The following is a 20,447-nucleotide window of genomic DNA, read 5'->3' as shown; positions in this document are numbered from 1 at the left end:
CAGCTTCCATCTGCCCCATGCTCACTGTCACCAGCCACTGCCATTCCATTAAGGTCACGTTGGACTCAGGCCTTCTGCTCTTGAGTCCAGAGTGGTGACATTCCTTACCTAGTCCATGACTGCAGAACCTTCATCATCCCGTTAAAACAAGTGCCTCTGAGTATAATTTCCTTGTGTCAAAATCACCACCATGCCTGACATTGACAGGTCACTAAGATTCAAGACATACTAAACATTTCATCTTTGCTTGGGAGAACACCTGACTCAGACATCTGAGATACAGATAAAAGCTGGATTTGCCTCTGAATTTTCCTGAGAAGCATGAAATTCACCTTTACAATTAAAGTGTAAAATTTCATAATAAATTCACTTTCTTTTGCCATGCACATTGAAAGCCAAATAAAACACGTGTGGAGGCCACATCAGCTGCTTACTTTGTGCCTCAGACGTTGGCAATGGGTGCCTTGGGGGAGTTTTAGGCAGGGAATTCCACAATCTGTCAGCTGTCAATCTTCCCAACAGCCAGTGGGAAAAAACCATTGATGAAGCAAAGCTGAGTGTATTAGGGCTTCCTGAGGAAGGAGCGATCTTTGCTGGTATCTCAAAATGGAGGAAAGGGGGGATATTTCTACTTCTGGATTCCCAGTTGGGCAATTTTAAGTGAGTTTGCAAAGCAGAGTTTTGCATGAAACTGGGCAGAGACTCTGACTCAGTAGCCTTGAATTGTAAGCACAGCAGGTCACTCTTGACAATTAAGCTGTTTTAATGAGTACACAGCCTTCCCTTCTAGAAGTAGATAACTGCTTTTTGTTTTCTCTTTTAATGTTGTAAAACACATAACATAAAATTTGTAACTCTACACTTCTGTGGCATTAAGTACATCATATTGTTATATGATCGTCATCACCATTCCTCTCCAGAGCTTTTTCATTTCACAAAACTGAAACTCTGGACCCATTATACACCATGTTCCCATTGTCATCTCTTCCTCTCCACTGTTCTTCTTTCTGTCAAAAATAAAAACCAATTGTTTGTGGTAAGCAATTATGAGGATGAGCACATTTTCTTCCTTCCTTCCTTCCTTTTTTCTTCCTTCCTTCTTTCTTCCTTCCTTCTTCCGTCCTTCCTTCTTCCTTCCTCCTTCCTTCCTTCCTTCCTTCTTCCTTCCTTTCTTTCATCTCCTTCTCCTTCTCCATCTTTGTCTCCTCCTTCTTTCCCTCCCCCTTCTTTTCTTCCCTCCCTCTTCCTTCCATGGATCTTTCTCCCTCTCTCCCTTTCTCCCTGTCCCTCCACTCCTCCTCTCCCTCTCCCCTTCTCTCTCTCTCTCTTTTCTTATCCCTGTCCCTCTCTCTCTCTTTCACTCTCTGACGGGGTATAGCCCAGGATGGCCTCAAACTCTCAATCCTCCTTCCTCAGCCTCCCATGTTCTAGGATTCCAGGTGTGCACTGATATAAATTCAGGAGAGGGGACCCTAGATGGCAACTAGAGGGCAGAAGCAGACAGTGTGAGCTCCGTAAATTAAAAATTTTGCTGAAACATGGAGCCACACGTGGCAGAAAAAAACTACCAGGAAGAATAAAAAATCTGACACCTGGATCCCCCAGCCTGTACAAAGCTTCTCCACACTACGTTACACTGAGAAAACAGGAGGGCTCCTGAGCTGCCAGATGCCAGCTCCAAACCTGCTTGAGAGACGGAGACCAACAGGTGAACAAATAAGCAGCATGCAGTATTCCACAGCTACCCCTGGCATAAATGAGCTATCTCCCTGGACAGACTGACCTCACATCCCGCAAAAAAAAAAAAAAAAACTGAACGATAAACAAGGAACTGAAAAAGAACACGCAGCAAAGGGGGCAGGGTGCACTGATTGCACTGAAGAAACGGGAAGGACAAGTAGCTGATCTCCATGCGAACTTTCCTTGTTTTCTTAGTTTTACTACTGTAAGTTAGCTAATATTAAACTGCACACAGACCAGGGACAGAAACAGCACCAAGTAGAATGATGGGAAGCAAAAAAGGGATGGAAATCATTCTTCCCCCAAAAATAAATTAATACAGGATTCAGAGAGAAATGAAGACAATGGATACCAGTTCCAGACTCCAACAACACAAAGATAAACTTGCAAGGAACACAATGAAGCCCATAAGAACACCCTGAAAGAAGATATCCTGAAAGTAATCACTGAGAAGTGCATGGAGATGTTACCAGACATGGTCCCCCAAAACATACAGGAGACACTCAAGAAATTCCAAGACAACAAAAATAAAGAATAGGAGGAGACACAAAAACAAATAAATGAACTCATACAAGCCTTAAATAAACAACAAAGTGAAACAGAGAATACCAAAAATAGATATTAAAGAAGTGACCCATGATATGGAAAACCTCAGAAAAAAGAATGAAACAGAAATGCAAAACAGAATGGAAGGCAACTCCAGCAGAGTAGAACAAGCAGAAGACAGAATCTCAGAACTTGAAGATGAAATGGAAATTAAAGAAAAAACTGAAGTTATTGTCAAACAACTCAAGATCTGTGAAAGGAATATGCAAGAACTCACCAACTCCATCAAAAGACCAGAACCGAGAATCATGAGCATTTGAGATAGAAAATGAGTTCAAGCAAAAGGAATTCGTAATATATTCAATAACACAATAATAGAAAATTTCCCAAATCTAGAGAAAACGGTGCTCATTCAGGTACAGGAAGCCTCCAGAACACCAAACAGACTTGACCAAAATAGAACCACCCCATGACATATTATCATTAAAACAACAAGCACAGAGAATACACAAAGAATATTGAAGGCTGTCAGAGAGAAAAAACAAATAGCACACAAAGGTAAACCCATCAAAATCACAGCAGATTTCTCACCAGAAACCTTAAAAGTAAGAAGAGCTGAGAATAAGGTATTCTGGGCACTGAATGAAAATAACTTTAATCCTAGGATACTCTACCCAGCAAAACTATTATTCAAAATAGATGGAGCAATAAAAGTCTTGCATGATAAGTAGAAACTAAAACAATATATAACCACCAAGCCACCATTACAAAAGATTCTTCAAGGAATTCTGCACACAGAAAATGAAAGCAAACAAAACCAGGAAAGGACAGGCAGTACCAAACCACAGGAGAAGAAAAGGCAAGAAAGTAGAGAGTAACACTGATTCAGCTGCCCACAATGAAACCCTTAATCAACAAAGACAATTACATGACAGGAATCACCACATACATATCAATACTAACACTGAACATTAACAGACTTAATTCCCCCATCAAAAGACACCGTTTGGCAAACTGGATTAAAAAGTAAGATCCAACAATCTGTTGCTTAGGTGAGACCCATCTCATTAACAGAAACAAACACTGGCTTAGGGTGAAAGGCTGGAAGAAGATTTACCAAGACAATGGCCCTGAAAACTGGCAGGAGGAGCAATACTTATCTCAGACAAAGTAGACTTCAAACCTACATCAATCAAACAAGATAAAGAAGGACATTCTATAACAATAAAAGGGGAAATACAACAAAAGGAAATAACAATTATCAATCTATTTGCACCCAACATCAATGTACCCAACTTCATCAAACATAAACTCCAACACAGTGGTAGTGGAAGACTTTAATACTCCCTTATCACCAATAGACAAGTCATCCAAACAAAAATCAATAAAGAAATTCTAGAACTAAATCACACCATATATCAAATGGACCTAGCTGATGTCTACAGAATATTTCATCAAACTTCTGCACAATATACATTCTTCTCAGCAGCCTATGGAACCTTCTCCAAAATTGATCATATATTAGGGCACAAAGCAAGTCTCAGCAAATATAACAAAACAGAAATAATCCCATGCATTCTATCTGATCACAATGCATTAAACTAGAACTCAACAACAAAAATAACAGAAAAAAAACATGCAAACAGTTGGAAGCTGAACAACACATTGCTCAATGATCAATGGGTCATTGATGAAATAAGAGAAAATTAAAAGGTTCCTGGAAGTTAATGAAAATGAAAACATGACCTACTGGAACCTATGCAATACAAACCTATGCAAAGGCAGACCTAACTAGAAAGTTTATAGCCATGAGTGCATACATTAAAAGGATAGAAAGATCTCAAATCAATGACCCAACACTACAGCTAAAATGCCTAGAAAAACGAGAACAAGCAAATCCCAAAACAAGCAGCAGGAGAAAAATAATAAAAATAAGGGCCGAAATCAATGAAATAGAAACAAACAAACAAACAAACAAAAATAGAAAGAATCAATGCAACAAAAAAACTGGTTCTTTGAAAAAATAAATAAGATTGACAGACCCCTGGCAAACCTGACTAAAATGAGGAGAGAAAAACCCAAATCAATAAAATCAGAAATGCAAAAGGGGAGATAACAACAAACACTATGGAAATCCAGGAAATCATCAGAGGCCACATTGAGAACATATATTCTAATAAATTTGAAAATCTTGAAGAAATGGGCAGATTTCTAGATACTTATGACCAACCAAAATTGAACCAAAAGGATATTAATAACCTGAGTAGATCTATAACACAAAATGAAATTAAAGAAGCAATACTCTCCCAAAAAAAGAAAAGTCAGGACCTGACGGATTGTCTGCTGAATTCTATGAGACCTTTAAAGAAGAAGTAATATAAACCCTTCTTAAACTGTTCCACGAAATAGAAAGGTAAGGAACACTGCCTAACTCATTTTATGAGGACAGTATTTCACTCATCCCAAAACCAGACAAAGACCCCTCCAAAGAGAACTGTAGGCCAATCTCCTTAATGAACAGCAATGCCAATTCCTCAATAAAATAACAGCAAACCAAATCCAACAACACATCAGAAAAACCATTCATCACGACCAAGATAACTTTATCCCAGGGATGCAGGAGTGGTTCAACATATGGAAATTTAGAAATGTAATTCAGCACATTAATAGAAGTAAAGACAAAAACCACTTCATCATCTCAACAGATGCAGAAAAAGCCTTCAACATGATCCAACACTACTTCATGATAAAAGCTCTAAGAAAAAAGCAATAGAAGGAAAGTACCTCAACATTGTAAAGACTAACACCCAACATCATACTTAATGGAGAAAAAGTGAAACCATTTCCCTAAAATCAGGAACGAGACAAGGGTGCCCACTATCCTCACTCCTATTCAACATAGTCCTGGAATTCCTAGCCAGAAAATTAGGCAAGAAGAAGAAATAAAAGGAATACAAATTGGTAGAGGAACTGTCAAAATATCCGTATTTGCAGACTACATGATGCTGTACCTTAAAGACCCAAAAAACTCTACCCAAAAACTCCTAGACACCATAAAGAGCTACAGCAAGGTAGCAGGATACAAAATCAACTTAATAAAATCATTAGCTTTTCTATAACGCCAATAACACACAAACTGAGAAAGAGTATATGGAAACAATTCCTTTACAATAGCCTTAAAAAAAATCAAATACCTAGGAGTAAACTTAACAAAGGATGTGAATGACCTCTACAAGGAGAACTACAACCCCCCCAAGAAAGAATGGAAGAACACTACAGAAGGTGGAGAGACCTCCCGTGCTCGTAGATTGGTAGAATCAACATAGTAAAAATGGCTCTACTACCAAAAGCAATCTACATGTTTAATGCAATTCCCACCAAAATCCCAATGATATTCCTCACAGAGATTGCAAAATCTACCTTAAAGTTCATTTGGAAACACAACAGACTGCAAATAGCCAAAGCAAAATTCAGCAAACAGAGCAATGCTGGAGGTATCACAATACCTGACCTCAAACTATATTACAAAGCAATAGCAATAAAAACAGCATGGTACTGGCACAAAAACAGACATGAAGAGCAGTGGAAAAGAATAGAGGACCCAGATACGAATTCACACAGCTGTACCCACCTTATTTTTGACAGTGGTGTCAAAAATCTCCAATGGAGAAAAGATAGCCTCTTCAACAGATGTTGCTGGGAAAAGTGGTTAACCATCTGCAAAAATCTGAAACTAGATCCATGTTTATCACCCTGTACTAGTATCAACTCAAAATGGATCAAGGTCCTTAATATCAGACCCCAAACTCTGAAGTTAGTATAAGAAAGAGCAGGAAATACTCTGGAAGTAATAGGTATAGGCAAGGACTTTCTCAATAGAACACCAGCAGCTTAGAAACTAAGGGAAAAGATGGAAAAATGGGACTTCATAAAATTAAAAAGCTTCTGCACAATAAAAGAAATGGTCTCAAAACTGAAGAGACCACCCACAGCATGGGAGAAAATATTTGCCAGCTATACATCAGACAAGGGACTGATAACCAGAATATACAGGGAACTTAAGAAACTAAACTCTCCCCAAATGAATGAGCAAACAAGGAAATGGGCAACTGAACTAAACTTTCTCAAAAGAAGAAATTCAAATGGCCAAAAAGCACATGAAAAAATGCTCACCATTCTAGCCATAAACAAATGTAAATCAAAACCGCACTAAGATTCTACCTCACCCCGGTTAGAATAGCCATCATCAAAAACACCACCAACAACAGTTGTTTGCAAGGATGTGGGGAAAAAGAAACCCAGTACACTGCTGGTGGGAATGCAAGCTGGTGCAACCACTCTGGAAAAAAATATGGAGGATTCTTAAAAATCTAAACATAGATCTGCCATGTGATCCAGCAATCCCACTCCTGGGGATATGCCCAAAGGAATGCGACACAGGCTACTCCAAAGGCATCTGCACACCCATGTTTATTGCAACACTATTCACAATAGCCAAGTAATGGAAACAGCCAAGATGCCTTACAACTGAGGAATGCATTAAGAAAATGTGGTACTTATACAAAATGGAGCTTTACTCAACCATGAAGAAGAATGAAATCTTATTACTCTCAAGTAAATGGATGGAACTGGTGAACACCATTCTGAGCGAGGTTAGCCAGGCTCAGAAGACCAAAAATCGTATATTCTCCCTCATATATGGACTTTAGATCTAGGGACAATACAGCAATGCTGTTGGACTTGGGTCACATGCTAAGGGGAGAGCACATACAGGAGGTAGAGGGATAGGTAAGAAACCCAAAATATGAACGTGTCTGATGTCTCCACTGCAGAGGAACTAATACAGAAACCTTCAAGCGACAGAGGTCAATATGGGAAGGGGATCAGGAACTAGTGAAAAGGTTAGGTAGAGATGAATCAACTTGGGTTGTAACACATTTGTACATGGAAGCAATGCTAGGAATCTCTCTGTTTAGCTATCCTATCTTAACTAGCAAAAATGCTTTGTCTTTCTTATTATTGCTTATGTCTTTCTTATTATTGCTTATGTCTTCTCTTCAGCAAAATTAGAAATAAGGGCAAAACAGGTTCTGCCTGGAAGCGAGGGGGTTTGGGGGAGACGGACAGTCAGGTTGCAGGGGGAGAAATGGTCCAAAAGATGTATGCACATGTGAATAAAGTAATAAAAAATTTAAAAAAACATTACATAGAAAATCTAGTTGATTAAATCCTGTTATAAAAATCAGAGGCATATATTCTGGTGTATGCATTATAGGTTTGCTTTTCTAGGATGGCTTAATCACAACAATGTTTTTAGAATAGTGATTTATATGCAAATGACAAATACTGCAAATACCTGATGGGAACTATACCATAAAATGCAGAATTGCACAAATAATTCTGGAATCTATGGGCATTTGAAAGCATGTTTGAAAAGGTGGAAATGTAGGTGAAAATACCTAAGGAATGTATCTTCTTTAAAGCTGTGGTATTAATCAGGACTTTTTTCAGTGCCCTTAGGTGATATCAAGTACATCTGATCCACAGTCATGTTGAGTATCTGAATGATCTCTGTGGGACATCTAGATGTTTGACTGTTACTTATTATCAGGACAGTGTATGAAAGACAAGCTAGCACTACAGCAATATACAGCTATCTTCCTGTGCTCTTGAACAATGTACAAAGTTAAAAAAGAAATACAAACGTAATGAACAACCCAATCTAATTTCACCACAAAGAAAAAAATAGGGACTTCATGTCACTTAAGATGTTCACTTTGGGGGTAAGGGTGAATAACAAAGAGGTACAATATATTCCCAGGTAAGATACCAAGACAAAACCCCACTGAACAACGAACAGACACTTAAAGAACGAAGGATAGGAACGTAGAACAGGTGATATTAAGGGAGGGGTAAGAGTGGGAGTAGGAGGGTAAATGAAAAGGATAAAGAAGATGTATTTTCTATATATATATATATATGAATATGGGGCATTGAAACCTATCAAAGTCACTTTAAGAAGGGGGAGAGGGAAGAGGGAGTGGAATGGGGGAAATGAGCCAAACGGGATACAGTATATGCATATAAGGAAATGTCACAAGCAATCTCCCTGTGTGACTCTCATAAATTAATAAAATGTTTTTAAAAAGATGTTCCCTTTAGAAGGCTCCTCCTGAGGCTTTCTTGGAAGGATAGGTGGTCTCCAGAACAACACAAAGCTGTGTTCCACAAGAGGTTCAGTAAACATAACGCCCATTAAGAGACAAGACAAAACTGCCTTAATGTTCTGGATGCAAGACAACAAAGAGTGAATTCAGATTGAGCTCCAAATTATTTGTGTTTTTGTTTGTTGTTACTTTGATTGTTTGCTGTGTAGCCCAAGCAGGCCTGGAACTGATGATCCTCCAGCCCCAGCCTCCCAAGTGCTGAGATTATAGATGTGCACCACCATGCCTGGCCTGAGCCCCAAATTAAAAGTCACAAGGGCAGACTCTAGTTGTAACTCTCTAGTTGAAATTCAGCTGCTTCTCTAAATGGACTACTCTGTGTAAAGGACATCACAAGGAGCTGTTATTTGTTATTGCAAGCCTTTTTAAATTTGAGAATGTCTAGTAATTTCTCCCCTGAAACAATGGAAAATCCAGCTAATAATAAATATTTGACAACACGGCGGAAAAAAAAAGTTAGGAGATAAAAAAAATAGGCAGAGCAGGGACAGGGGATCTGCATTGCTACATAGGTCACAAAGCCAAGTTCAGTCATGAGTTCCTGGAGTTTGAGTTCTGGGCAGATGGGAAATTGAGATATGCTAGGCGACAGCAATTACAAAAATGATGTCATGACCAGCAGACACTGTGTACATAAAAGCGTGATGGAGGAAACAAAGAGAATAATTGATGTCAGTGAAATAACTAAAGAGGATGATGTCTGTGGCCTCCTCCTGACCAAGCAGGCCAGTCAGAGCTTGAAATCGTCATTGGAGATGAACACAATTCTTTTACAACATCAAAAATTGGTTCTCTTTTGATGTCAATCAACCCAAGTTTCCAGAAGACTTATGAGGATTTTATTGTCTTCTCCAGGATGTGAAGTGTTTGGTCTTCAGTCTTACTGGATTACACTTCAAGATTAAATAATCTAGGTTGAGTATTAGTATGGAAGTGGGGGGGGGTTGGAAGTAGTTAATTTTAATTACCATTATTAGGAAATTTTTGTGTATATTGGAGCAATATCTTTTATAACTATAAATGATTGATAGTCTTTAATTAATATCACATAAAAAACAAAAGAGAAGGGACAGGGGAACTCGATGGAAACTTACCAAGGACACAGAGATGAGATAAACAGGTGTGGGGAGACTGGGGAATTTAAAACCCTTACCCAGGCCTTGAAACTACTGAGGCATCTGAATGTATGTGAGCCATGCCCTGATAGGATGTCAGACAGTATGCCAGACCTCAGGACTATTGGGAAGGGAAGAAGGGCATATTCAGTGTTCCTGTGGAACACAGCTGTGATGACATCATCCCATAAATGGACCAATAGCACAGAGACACAACCAGCTTGATTGACCAACAGTCTGACGACAAGAAACCAAGTCAGAGGAACTTCAGAGGTACCATCTTGCCTTCCCTTTTCCTCAGTGATCTGCCCAGGGACACCCTAACCCGCCTCACAGCCTTCCAGCTTGGTCCCAAGGCCCTGTCTTCAGAGAAGGAAGACACCAAGAAGGTCCCTGAGGCGACTGTCACAGATAGGCAAAGGCGTGGCTGGAAGGCAGTGACGAGAAGAATCATGACATCTCTTTTAAATCTGTGCTGTTGTGTTCCTCTCTTGAAGAAACGCCAAAAAGCCAGTAACAAGAGTTGCCCCCAAGGCCCAAGTGGACACCCAACAAAGACGCAAGGCACACAAATAAGAGGGCCAGAAGTCCCTGTGCTCTGGTCAAGGTGGTGGAGATGGTGTGGACCCAGAGCTGCAGGGGACATCCGGGCAACAAGCTCTTGCTGCTGCATGTCCAGCGTTGGCAACAAGGGGCTCTGCCCAGCACAGAAATAAGGTATACGATCTGCCATGGGACTCTCCCCATAGGACATCTGTCACTTACCTGGGCTTCTATGCATCTGGTGAGCTGAAAAGTTCACCCAAAGATGCCCAGAGACAAGGAACCCTATTGACCCCTCTCCCAAACCTCAGAGACTTTTTCCCCTGACACTTCCTCCTTCCCTTGTAGAGATAGATCTTAATACATTTGTCTTTTTATGTATCACAATAAAATGATTGTTTCTACAATGGAAAAAAATGTTTCTGTGTTGTATTTGTGATAGTCTTAACTAAAAAAATTAGAATTTTTACTAAGATGGTTTTACTCTCTGTGGTCTCTTCCTATTTTTTTTTTTTTTTTAATCACCAGAGTATAACAGGGAGGAGGATCAGAAGACAACAAACAGGACCGAGTTCTGATGTGTGTGTGTGTGTGTGTGTGTGTGTGTGTGTATTACAACAGATAGAAGGAGAACTTAAATTTATTCTTTTTTTTATTAACCCAGGGCCTCATACATGCTAAGCAAGAGTTCTACTTCTGATATATAACCCTTCCTGCCCTGCACAGCTTAAGTTTTGAAAACCTAAATATCAAATTTGGTGAAATTTTCAGAACACACTTTATAAAACCTCTTACCAATTCAGAGCCTGGGACAGCATATCTAACCAAATATCATTCATGCTAAAGTATTTCAGTTTTGAAAAACGGGCAGGAGAGAACTCTGGCACGACTATTGGTGGCGCCATTCAATTTTATACCATAGTAAGACGAGAAAACAAAATGAGGCCGGGCACCGGTGCCTCACACCTGTACTCTTAGCTACTCAGGAAGCAGAGATCAGGAGGATTATGGTTCAAAGCCAGCCCCGGGGAAATAGTTCTCAAGACCCCATCTTGAAAAAACCCATCAGAAAGAGCTGCTAGAGTGGCTCAAGTGGTAGAGTCCTTGCCTAGCAAGCGCAAGGCCCTGAGTTCAAACCCCAGTACCACCAGAAAAGAAAGCAAAAGAAAATGAAAAGAAGAAAATCTACAATGGAGAAAAAAGCATGAAACTTTACATGCAAAAACCTTCTGGGTCCAAGATTCTGATGAGGATCTCATGGGGAGGTCATGGTGAAGTTCTCTCTCTCTCTCTCTCTCTCTCTCTCTCTCTCACTGTATGTCTCTCTCTCACTCTCTCACAGTCCATGTGTTACTAAGGTACCCCATGGTGGCTTAGGGAACAGGACTTTTTGTTACAGTAGTACAATGTGTGCAGGAAGGTCTACCACCCTTTGGACAGCCACCACTGGGGTTCAAGGAAAAGAAAGTGAGTACCTTGAGTGTAGGTAGATAGGACGAGGTCTTTCAAAACCGAAAGTTATCAGAGATTTTCAGACTTGAAATGAAAAGGCCATTGAAGTATCCTACTGGCTTTCATTTGTCAGGGAGTAAATACCAGTCTCCATGACACACCAAAGAAAAAAGCCTTTGGAGTTTTTGTTTTGTTTTGTTTTTTTAATTAAAAGGGGAAAAGGTCCTTGAGGCCCCAAAGTAAGACAACCACCATGGGTTGTGCCCACATGTGCTTGGTTCATTTCCTGCCCTGACTCATCAGGGGTCATTGTGAGGGAATGATAACCCCGGTTACATAAGGAGGTGGCCTTGGCTGGTTTTGCCTGTGTAGTGCAGGAAGCTGGTGGTTGGTGACCTGCTCGGTTAACACACACGACAGTTACCTTGTTTTGCTGGAGGAAGAGTTTGATAAGTGTTTTCACTTTCACTCATAAATTTACTGTTTTTTAAGATTTAGTAGCGATGCTACCTTCATTCACTACCAGTGAGCGTAGCACCTACTGTGAGGGGCTGTCTCTCTCTGAAGCCAGCTCCCCCTATGAAGAAATTCTTACAGTTCAGTACAACATTACAGAGACCCTCGGACGTGGTAGCTTTGGCAAGGTGAAATTAGCCTCTCATCGCCTCACGGGAGCCCAAGTGGCAGTGAAGGTACTGGACAAGGGAGAGAAAAACCCTCACACTGATTCTGAAGTGTCTGTGATGAAGGCGTTGGAACATCCGAACATCGTGAGGTTGTACCAAGTAATTGAAACGGCAGACCACGTTTACTTGATCATGGAGAGAGCTGGCAAGGGGCACCTCCTGAATCTGATCCAGCAAGTCCATTGCTTGCGGGAAGACCACGCCCAGAAGATGTTCAGCCAGATTGCTCATGCCGTCCTTTATTGCCACGAGAATGGCATCGCCCACAGGGACCTAAAACCACACAATATCTTACTGGATGCCAAAGGTGATGCAAAAATAACTGAGTTTGGCCTCAGCGTCAAATTTGAAGAAGGGCAACAGTTCTCAGAAGCGTGTGGCGCCATTCATTTCCGTGCCCCTGAAATGCTCTTCCATAAGAACTATGAGGGTCCAAAGGTGGACGTTTGGAGCTTGGGTGTCCTCCTTTATTATATAAACACAGGGGCGTTTCCCTTTTTAGGAAGAACCTTTGTTCAACTACAGAGGGCTGTCATGCTTAAAAGGTATTTTGTCCCGTACCACCTCTCAGCAGAGGGACAAGACGCCATTGACCAGTTATTAACGGTTCTTCCCAGTGAGAGGCCAACGGTGGACGAGATCCTGCAGCATCCTTGGCTATCCCAGAATGAAGAAATACCGCCAAGCCCTGGAGCGACTCTGGGAAAACAGCCCCGTTCCAGGATTCTACAGGTCATGTCTCATTTGGGCTTCAATTTTCAGGAGACCCAAGAGTCCCTTGCAAATAAAAAATTTGACGAAGCCATGGCGACTTATCAAATGTTACAAGAGCAAGTATGCCAGGATGTTGGTGGAAGCACCCACCCGAGGCCCTCCCTGTATCAGCGTGCTCCACCTTGCCCATCTCCTGTGGATCCGCTTTCCGTCCATGGTCCTCTACAGAAGAGAGCAAGTGAACCTAATCTTTCCAGCTTGATTGACCTACAGTCTGACGACAAGAAACCAAGTCAGAGGAACATCAGAGGTACCATCTTGCCTTCCCTTTCCCTCAGTGATCTGCCCAGGGACACCCTCACCCCCCTCACAGCCTTCCAGCTTGGTCCCAAGGCCCTGTCTTTGGAGAAGGAGGACACCAAGGAGGTCCCTGAGGCGACTGTCACAGATAGGCAAAGGCGTGGCTGGAAGGCAGTGACGAGAAGAATCATGACATCTCTTTTAAATCTGTGCTGTTGTGTTCCGCTCTCGAAGAAACGCCAAAAAGCCAGTAACAGAGTTGTCCCCAAGGCCCAGGTGGACACCCAACAAAGACGCAAGGCACACAAATAAGAGGGCCAGAAGTCCCTGTGCTCTGGTGAAGGTGGTGGAGATGGTGTGGACCCAGAGCTGCAGGGGACATCTGGGCAAGAATCTCTTCCTGCTGACATCTGGGCAAGAATCTCTTGCTGCTGTGTGTCCAGCGTTGGCAACTAGGGGCTCTGCCCAGCACAGAAATAAGGTATACGATCTGCCATGGGACTCACCCCATAGGACATCTGGCTCTTAGCTGGGCTTTTATGCATCTGGTGAGCTGAAAAGTTCACCCAAAGATGCCCAGAGACAAGGAACCCTTTTGACCCCTTTCCCCAACCTCAGAGACTTTTTCCCCTGACACTTCCTCCTTCTCCTGTAGACATAGTCTGAATACATTTGTCTTTTTATGTAATGTTTCTGTGTAGTATATGTGATAGTCTTAACTAAAAAAATTTAGTATTTTTACTGATTTATTTTCTTTCTTTCTTTCTTTTTTAATTACCAGAGTGTAGCAGTAAGCAGGATAAGAGGATAACAAACAGTCCCGAGTTCTGATAAGGTAGCTGTGGGGACTGGATGGCATAGCAGGGAGCAAAACCTAAAGAATTCAAAAGTGAAGAAGGTCACATAGCACTATTTTTAAGAAGGGTTCTTAGCACTAGCCAGAAGTAGCCTGTAGAAATGCCTGCAATGACATATGGGTTAAACCTTGTTTTTTAATTTTTATTTCCTCTGTAACCTGTTTGCAAGGGTACATGAGGTCCGACCTCTTTGTTCTCGGGGTCAGCCTTTGAACACAAGTCTGCTGGGTCTGTGTCGGAAGAATAAACGTTGCTTCCAAGTAAATTGCCTCTGTGTTTCCTATCTCAGCTTAAAGCCTCCGGCAACATTTCTTGTGGTTTCCTTATCTGGGTTTGTGGAGATGTTGAGTTATCATCTCCTTTGTCACCCGGGTGCATCCTCCTGGACTGCCGGGAAGGACCCCACCAGGTGCCAACAGACAGCTTTGATTGAAGTGGTTTCATCCTCCCAGTGGGTTGGGTTGAGGGCCTTGGATGCACAACAGAATCCTGGGAGGCACAGGAACCTGCGAGGGGAGGTGAGCACTGCTCAAGTTGTTAAGAACTTGGGTTTGTATTCAGGCCTGCCTCAGGAGGCAGAAGTGGAGATTGATCACCTCCTAATGAGACACCCTTGTAACCACTTTCTGGGGTGAAACTGTATCTCAGTTTTGGGGAGCAGGCTGGAAGTACTGTGCTGTATGAGAGTGTGTGAAAGTGTGAGGAAGTGAGTGAGTGAGGAGTCCTGATCCTCATTTCCGTGGTGAACTCATAAGGTCAAGGGTGAGCCCTAACAGGGCCTCCAGTCCAGGGATTATAGGGATGCACTATGGCCAGAGAGACACCTAAATCCCTGTGAGGGGAGTAGCAGGAGACAGATGAAGTGAGTGCTTTTCCAAAACCCCTCCCCCTCTGTTTCTCTGGTAGGCTGGTAACAGGATGAGATGCGCAGAGGGCAGAGAAAAACACTCCCTTGGAATGTATGGTTAAAAACTTTAAAAGGGGATTTAATGGAGATTACGGAGTTAACTCCTAACAAGCTTAACATCCTTTGTGAAGTAGATTGGCCTGCTTTTGGTGTAGGATGGCCCCTAGAAGGGTCACTAGATAAAACTGTGGTTAATGAAGTTTATAGAATAATTGTAAAAATAAAAAACAACAACAACAAAAAAGAAACCCTAAAACCCAGGAGAATGGGAAAAGCCAAAAGGCTAAAACTGGTCTTCAATAAACAGACTCTTATTTATTTAAATTCGGTAGCAATTTATCACGTGAACTGAGGAGAAATCAGAGGTTTCCAGTCTTGATGGGTAGCTTTGGTGCTCCAGTTTTCACATCTTCACCCAAAACAGGCATCTTGAAGGAAGACTGAGGCTCAGCACTAACTGAGCTCTTAAAAAATTTAGTACATGAAGGGTGGACTTGCACTGATACATAAGATCTGGTCTGACTTGAAAGAAAAGGAATATTGCAGAAGGATTGTGAATGTAGAGAGGGGGAAGTGGAGGAATAAAAACAAAATTGGGATGAGGTCTTCATGAATGAAGTGAGGAGAGAGAGAGAGGGAAGAGAGAGAGAGAAAGTAAAATGTCATAAAATTCTTGGAGACAGAAAAAGATGAAAGGTTTAATACACTCCTTCCATTGAGTTTTTATGTCTTGAAAATGAGAAATAAATAGAAAACAATTTAGGATTATTGAAATATGCCAGAAATACTGAATTTGCTGACACCTTTACTTCTAGGGAGTATAAAGAGGGAGAATCTACCTAAAAGGGTGAGATAAAAAGGAGCACCTTTGACTGTTGCTAATAAAAAAAACTGTTCCAAAATGTTGGTACAGTAGGCTTGGTGTGATATTGAGACAGTCATACGATGCTTATGTTTCTCTTGCCAATGGCTGGTCAGATTAAGCATCCATCTAATGATGTGCTCACAGTGTGTGTGTAAGTGTAAGCATCTTCAAAATGGTTCTTAAACTGCTGCTATAAGGTTAATATGATACTTAAGGTGAGGAAAACAAACGGTATTTATTTTAAAGATCTCTTATAAATTGATTAGCTTATTACACATAAATAGGTAAACATCTTGAGAACAGTCTTATTAGAGAGTCAATGTAAAAAATTATTACTCTGTTCTACTGCTACTTTTTAAGAAAACCAGTTTGCAAACTTATTTCAATCAGGTCTCACTAAGATGCAGGCATTCAGGGGTTAACACTCCAGCTCAGACCAGAGGAGAAAAAATTAAAGGGGGGCCACAGACTGCAGCATGAATCTTAAAATTTGGCTAGTTAAAGAAATGACCTTAGCATGTTTCATTTTGCCATAAATACAATCTGGAATTTAATTCTCTCTTATAATACATGGGTCTATTAACAAATAGACTTTCTATAAATTGCTTTTGTACAAAAATAATTTCAAGATTGCTTTCTTTCTTTCAACAAATAAAAAATATATATATGATATTAAAGTTATGTTTTCTAAAATAAAAAATCCTTTATAAAAAGGTAAAGACAAGCTCCCCCAGGGGATACAGAACAAGTTGTCATAAAGGTACAGAGTAAGTTGTCATTAAAAAAATGGAGCTTATAGATGCTTATGTAAGTGATTAAGTTGACTAAAATCTAAGAGTTACATTAAAGGTTTTGTAGGTCAAAATTAATGTATGGATGTTAAACTAAAACTTAATTCTCTAAGCTCATAGCAACAAGGCTATCTTTCAAATATTGTATTGTTCTTGATAACATTTACAAAAATTGTCTTAAAATGCTCTTTTGTTCTGTTAAGATAACTGTCAGGAATTTTTGATGCTGCAGGTTAATCCACAAATTTGTCAACAAGAGTTTATTAAAACACAGAGAGACAAGAGGCAGCTGAGCACAGGGAGTACTGCTGCACTGAGATGAGAGTTAAGACAGATTTACTTATGTAAAACAAAGCCAAGTACACCCTCTACATAGGATAAAAAAAAAAACTCAAAAGGGAGTACTACACTGGAAGTGAAGACCTCCAGTTTTTATTGGACTCAACAGAGTGAAGGTGTTAGTCCTACTCCTTCCATACGTAGGATGGAGGGAAGATTTGTCCTGGGATGGCCAGATTGGGCCTGTTGTTTTAGGGGAGGCTCCATTCACTACAGGTTGGTGGCATCCTGCTCTATGTCATAAACCATGTGTTAACATCAACAATCTGCAATGTGATCCCTTACCAGCTTGTGAGCCATGATTCTTGGCCACTGTTTCCTAACTCCACACTTAGTCCCCATAAATGTTTACCTGTGTTCTCTGGTGATTTTTGTCGGGGTTTTAACTACTAAGGTAACTGAGTCATGTTCATTTAAGAGTTGGTTTATGTTGGAGTTAACAATAAGGACAGCCATGTTAGGACTACACTCCCTCTCCCTTGCAGATGGCTTTGCTTTATCTCCCTGGATAGATACCAAGAACAGTTGGACAGTGACCTAACTACAAATTATCCTTCTTGGTTGCCCAGCAACAATATTCCTTAGTGACCTTCCTGGCACTTTTCCACAAGCCCCTATATCTAGCCCACGCCTGTGTATGGCAGTGGGCTCTAGCTCTCTTGCTGGGGTTCCCCTCCACAGGGCTCCTGCCCAAACAACAAACCCTGTGTTGGTGTTTGATCCATCTCTCTGCCTCTTCCATACCCCTTATTTTCTAACAGCTTATATAAAACTTTCTAGATGACCTCATGGTTAAATAACTGTTGTTTTGGGTGATTTTAATAGGGTTGGTACCCTATTTGTGTCTGTGACTGGGCTATTTGGGTATACTAAAACTGTACTTTCCCCCTACAACTGATTAAAATCTAAGGTTTTACTTCAAGAACAACTAAACTAGTATGTATATATAACCTCTATAGAGTTTTGATGCTGTTGCTGGTTCCTATAAAATATATTTATGTTTTTCAAGTATATCAAGCCTTCTAAAATACAAAATTTAGATAAACATGGTAACAAAAAGTTAATGGTACTGATATACTCTTCTGTTAGTTGCAAATTTTCCATCAAAATTTTAACCATGATTCTTAAGTGTTTGTTATTACAGTTCTGATCCTTCTGGGGGATTTACAATCAAGTCCATAAAAAATGACCCTAATAACTACTTATGTGTCAACCAGGTTAGCTTTTTAGACAACTTCCTTTGTTAGATATTGTTTTGTATTGTCTTTGTTTAGAAGCCTGCTGCCTAAGAGCCACTCCTCCTAAGCCTCTTTGTTGCTTAAATTTGGTCAAAAGGATCTATTTGGCACTGACTCCCACCTGATCTGCTCGTTAATTCTCCCCTGATGTGGGACCAAAACCAACCAAACAGACAAAATCCAGAAAAGAGCAATCAATCAAGAAAGATTTTCAGTCTGAGGCCATATCACCCTGAACGCGCCCAATCTCATCTGGTCTCGAAAAGCTAAGCAGGGTCGGGCCTGGTTAGAACTTGGACAGATCTTCAGAAGAGACGACTCAGAGACAAGCAGTTTGGAGGTGGGGGAGGGGACAGGAGGAAATGCCATCAAAGTTCAAGTGGAGTCACTTGTGCCAGACCTCTCAAAATAATCAAGGCTGAGAGGATTAATGAAGAAGTTCTGATACGTGCGTGGCTACCTGACATCGAAACCTTTCTAGACACAAACTCATGTTTTTAGGCAGGGTCTTCTACTTAAATAGAGACAAAATAACTGTTTTTACTGGCTCTAAACATGTCCTTTGATACTTAAAGATGGTGGTTTTAACTTTTTTTTTTAAACAACAATTTTTCTTGGACATATATACTGATAATATATCGTTGCCATGGTAATTCTACTCAGTTTAAAAAAAAGACATTGTCTGGGTAAAACAAAATGAAATGTCCACCCATTAAAACCCCATTGGAGGGGCCCTTTTGTCGTTATTTTGTCCACTCCTACTGCAGTTAAAGTAGCAGATATTGCTCCTTGGATCCACCACAGTCGAGTCAATCCAGCTTCTCTCGAGTGGGAGTGCATCCCTGATCTGGCTTCACTGTGCAGGATCACCCTCCAGGACCTGAGCACCCGCCCTCAGCTGGACTCTGCCTCCCAGGAAACAACAGGGGATCAAGAACGTCAGGACCACAGCCCTGCACTAGTCACTCCGGAAGCTGACTAGCCTATGCGCAGCAGAAGCTTGAGGAGTCAACTCTCCAAGGGGACAAACAGGCTCTTTTCACACCAGGTATCTCACTGTAATGCATGTCACCCCTTGTCTGTATCTGCTGCTGTAGTTCTCACCCGAGTTTTCGCCAGAGGCTTGGCAGAAACTGCCCCACTGATTGATCTCACAGTGAAAGGTCTTTATTTGCTCTCTTCAATCTCTTTTGGGCAGGATGCATATTTACTATTTATTGTTACTGATCTGTTTTCCTTTCGAGGCCCCAGAGCCCTCCTCCTGTGACCTATGTATGAGTACTACTCAGGCAGGGACTTTTGTTACTAAGACTTTACTTTTCCATACTCACTATTCCTGTGCAGGCTCTGTCATCAGGTCATGCACTCACAATCACACCACCTATCTAGTGTGCTCCCGGGGTACTCAGCATATCTGCTTCAACCCCACTGGCTGCGCTCGGGAGCAATGGTTAGAGGTCAGGAGCGTCTGCCACCCTGGGGACCTTGTCAGCCATGCCCAGGTGTTTAGCCCTGATAAACCAGTGTCAATGCTCTTTGATGCAGGTAGGGCCTAGGCAAGGGTGGATATGGAGGTACAGGCTGTGGCTGTGTGGGCCTAGCTTGGGAAAGAGCCTGTACGTCAAATGATAAGTATATGTGTGGGGAGACAGCTCTTGGCCATGTGATGATGTGGCATCTTATTATTGTCCTTACTGGGGTTGTGTTTCATGCACCACATGACAGAAGGCTAAGCGTGCATCCCCTGGCTGCACCCGCAGCACCTGTAACCCTGTAAATTTTACTGTACTTAAGGCATCTGATTGGACATGGGGTCATGTAATTAGTGTAAGGATAGATGGAAAGGGCCTTGACCCTGGGAGTCTGAGGCACCTCAAATTAGTAACTGTTACCCATGAGAGTTCCTCATGCCAAGTTTTTCACTCCTTCTATGAGGAGATGAGGAATGAATTTTCCATCCTTGCCAAAGCTAAAAACTTGTTCCTCTCACTGGGTGAATCTTTAGCCCACACACTACATGTCAGTTTGTGTTATGTTTGTGGAGGAACCAACATGGGAGATCATTGGCCTTGGGAAACAAAGGAGCTGGACCCATGAGAGCCTTTTAATGACTGCCTTCCCAAAACA

The 20,447-nt window shown here is 41.3% G+C and overlaps 1 protein-coding gene and 1 pseudogene across 1 annotated transcript; both read left to right on the top strand.

Annotated features, from left to right (window-relative positions):
* Positions 1-3,721: 3,721 nt before the first annotated feature.
* Positions 3,722-9,422, top strand: LOC109691225 (protein mago nashi homolog; annotated as a pseudogene).
* A 2,704-nt stretch (positions 9,423-12,126) lies between these two features.
* Positions 12,127-13,635, top strand: LOC141417926 (sperm motility kinase Z-like). The gene has a single exon (XM_074057389.1). The coding sequence runs from the start codon at positions 12,127-12,129 to the stop codon at positions 13,633-13,635; it is 1,509 nt and encodes a 502-aa protein (XP_073913490.1).
* Positions 13,636-20,447: the final 6,812 nt, after the last annotated feature.

This window comes from Castor canadensis, chromosome 16 (assembly GCF_047511655.1).
Source record: "Castor canadensis chromosome 16, mCasCan1.hap1v2, whole genome shotgun sequence".
NCBI lineage: Eukaryota > Metazoa > Chordata > Mammalia > Rodentia > Castoridae > Castor > Castor canadensis.
This window is presented reverse-complemented; position numbering and strand designations above follow the sequence as displayed.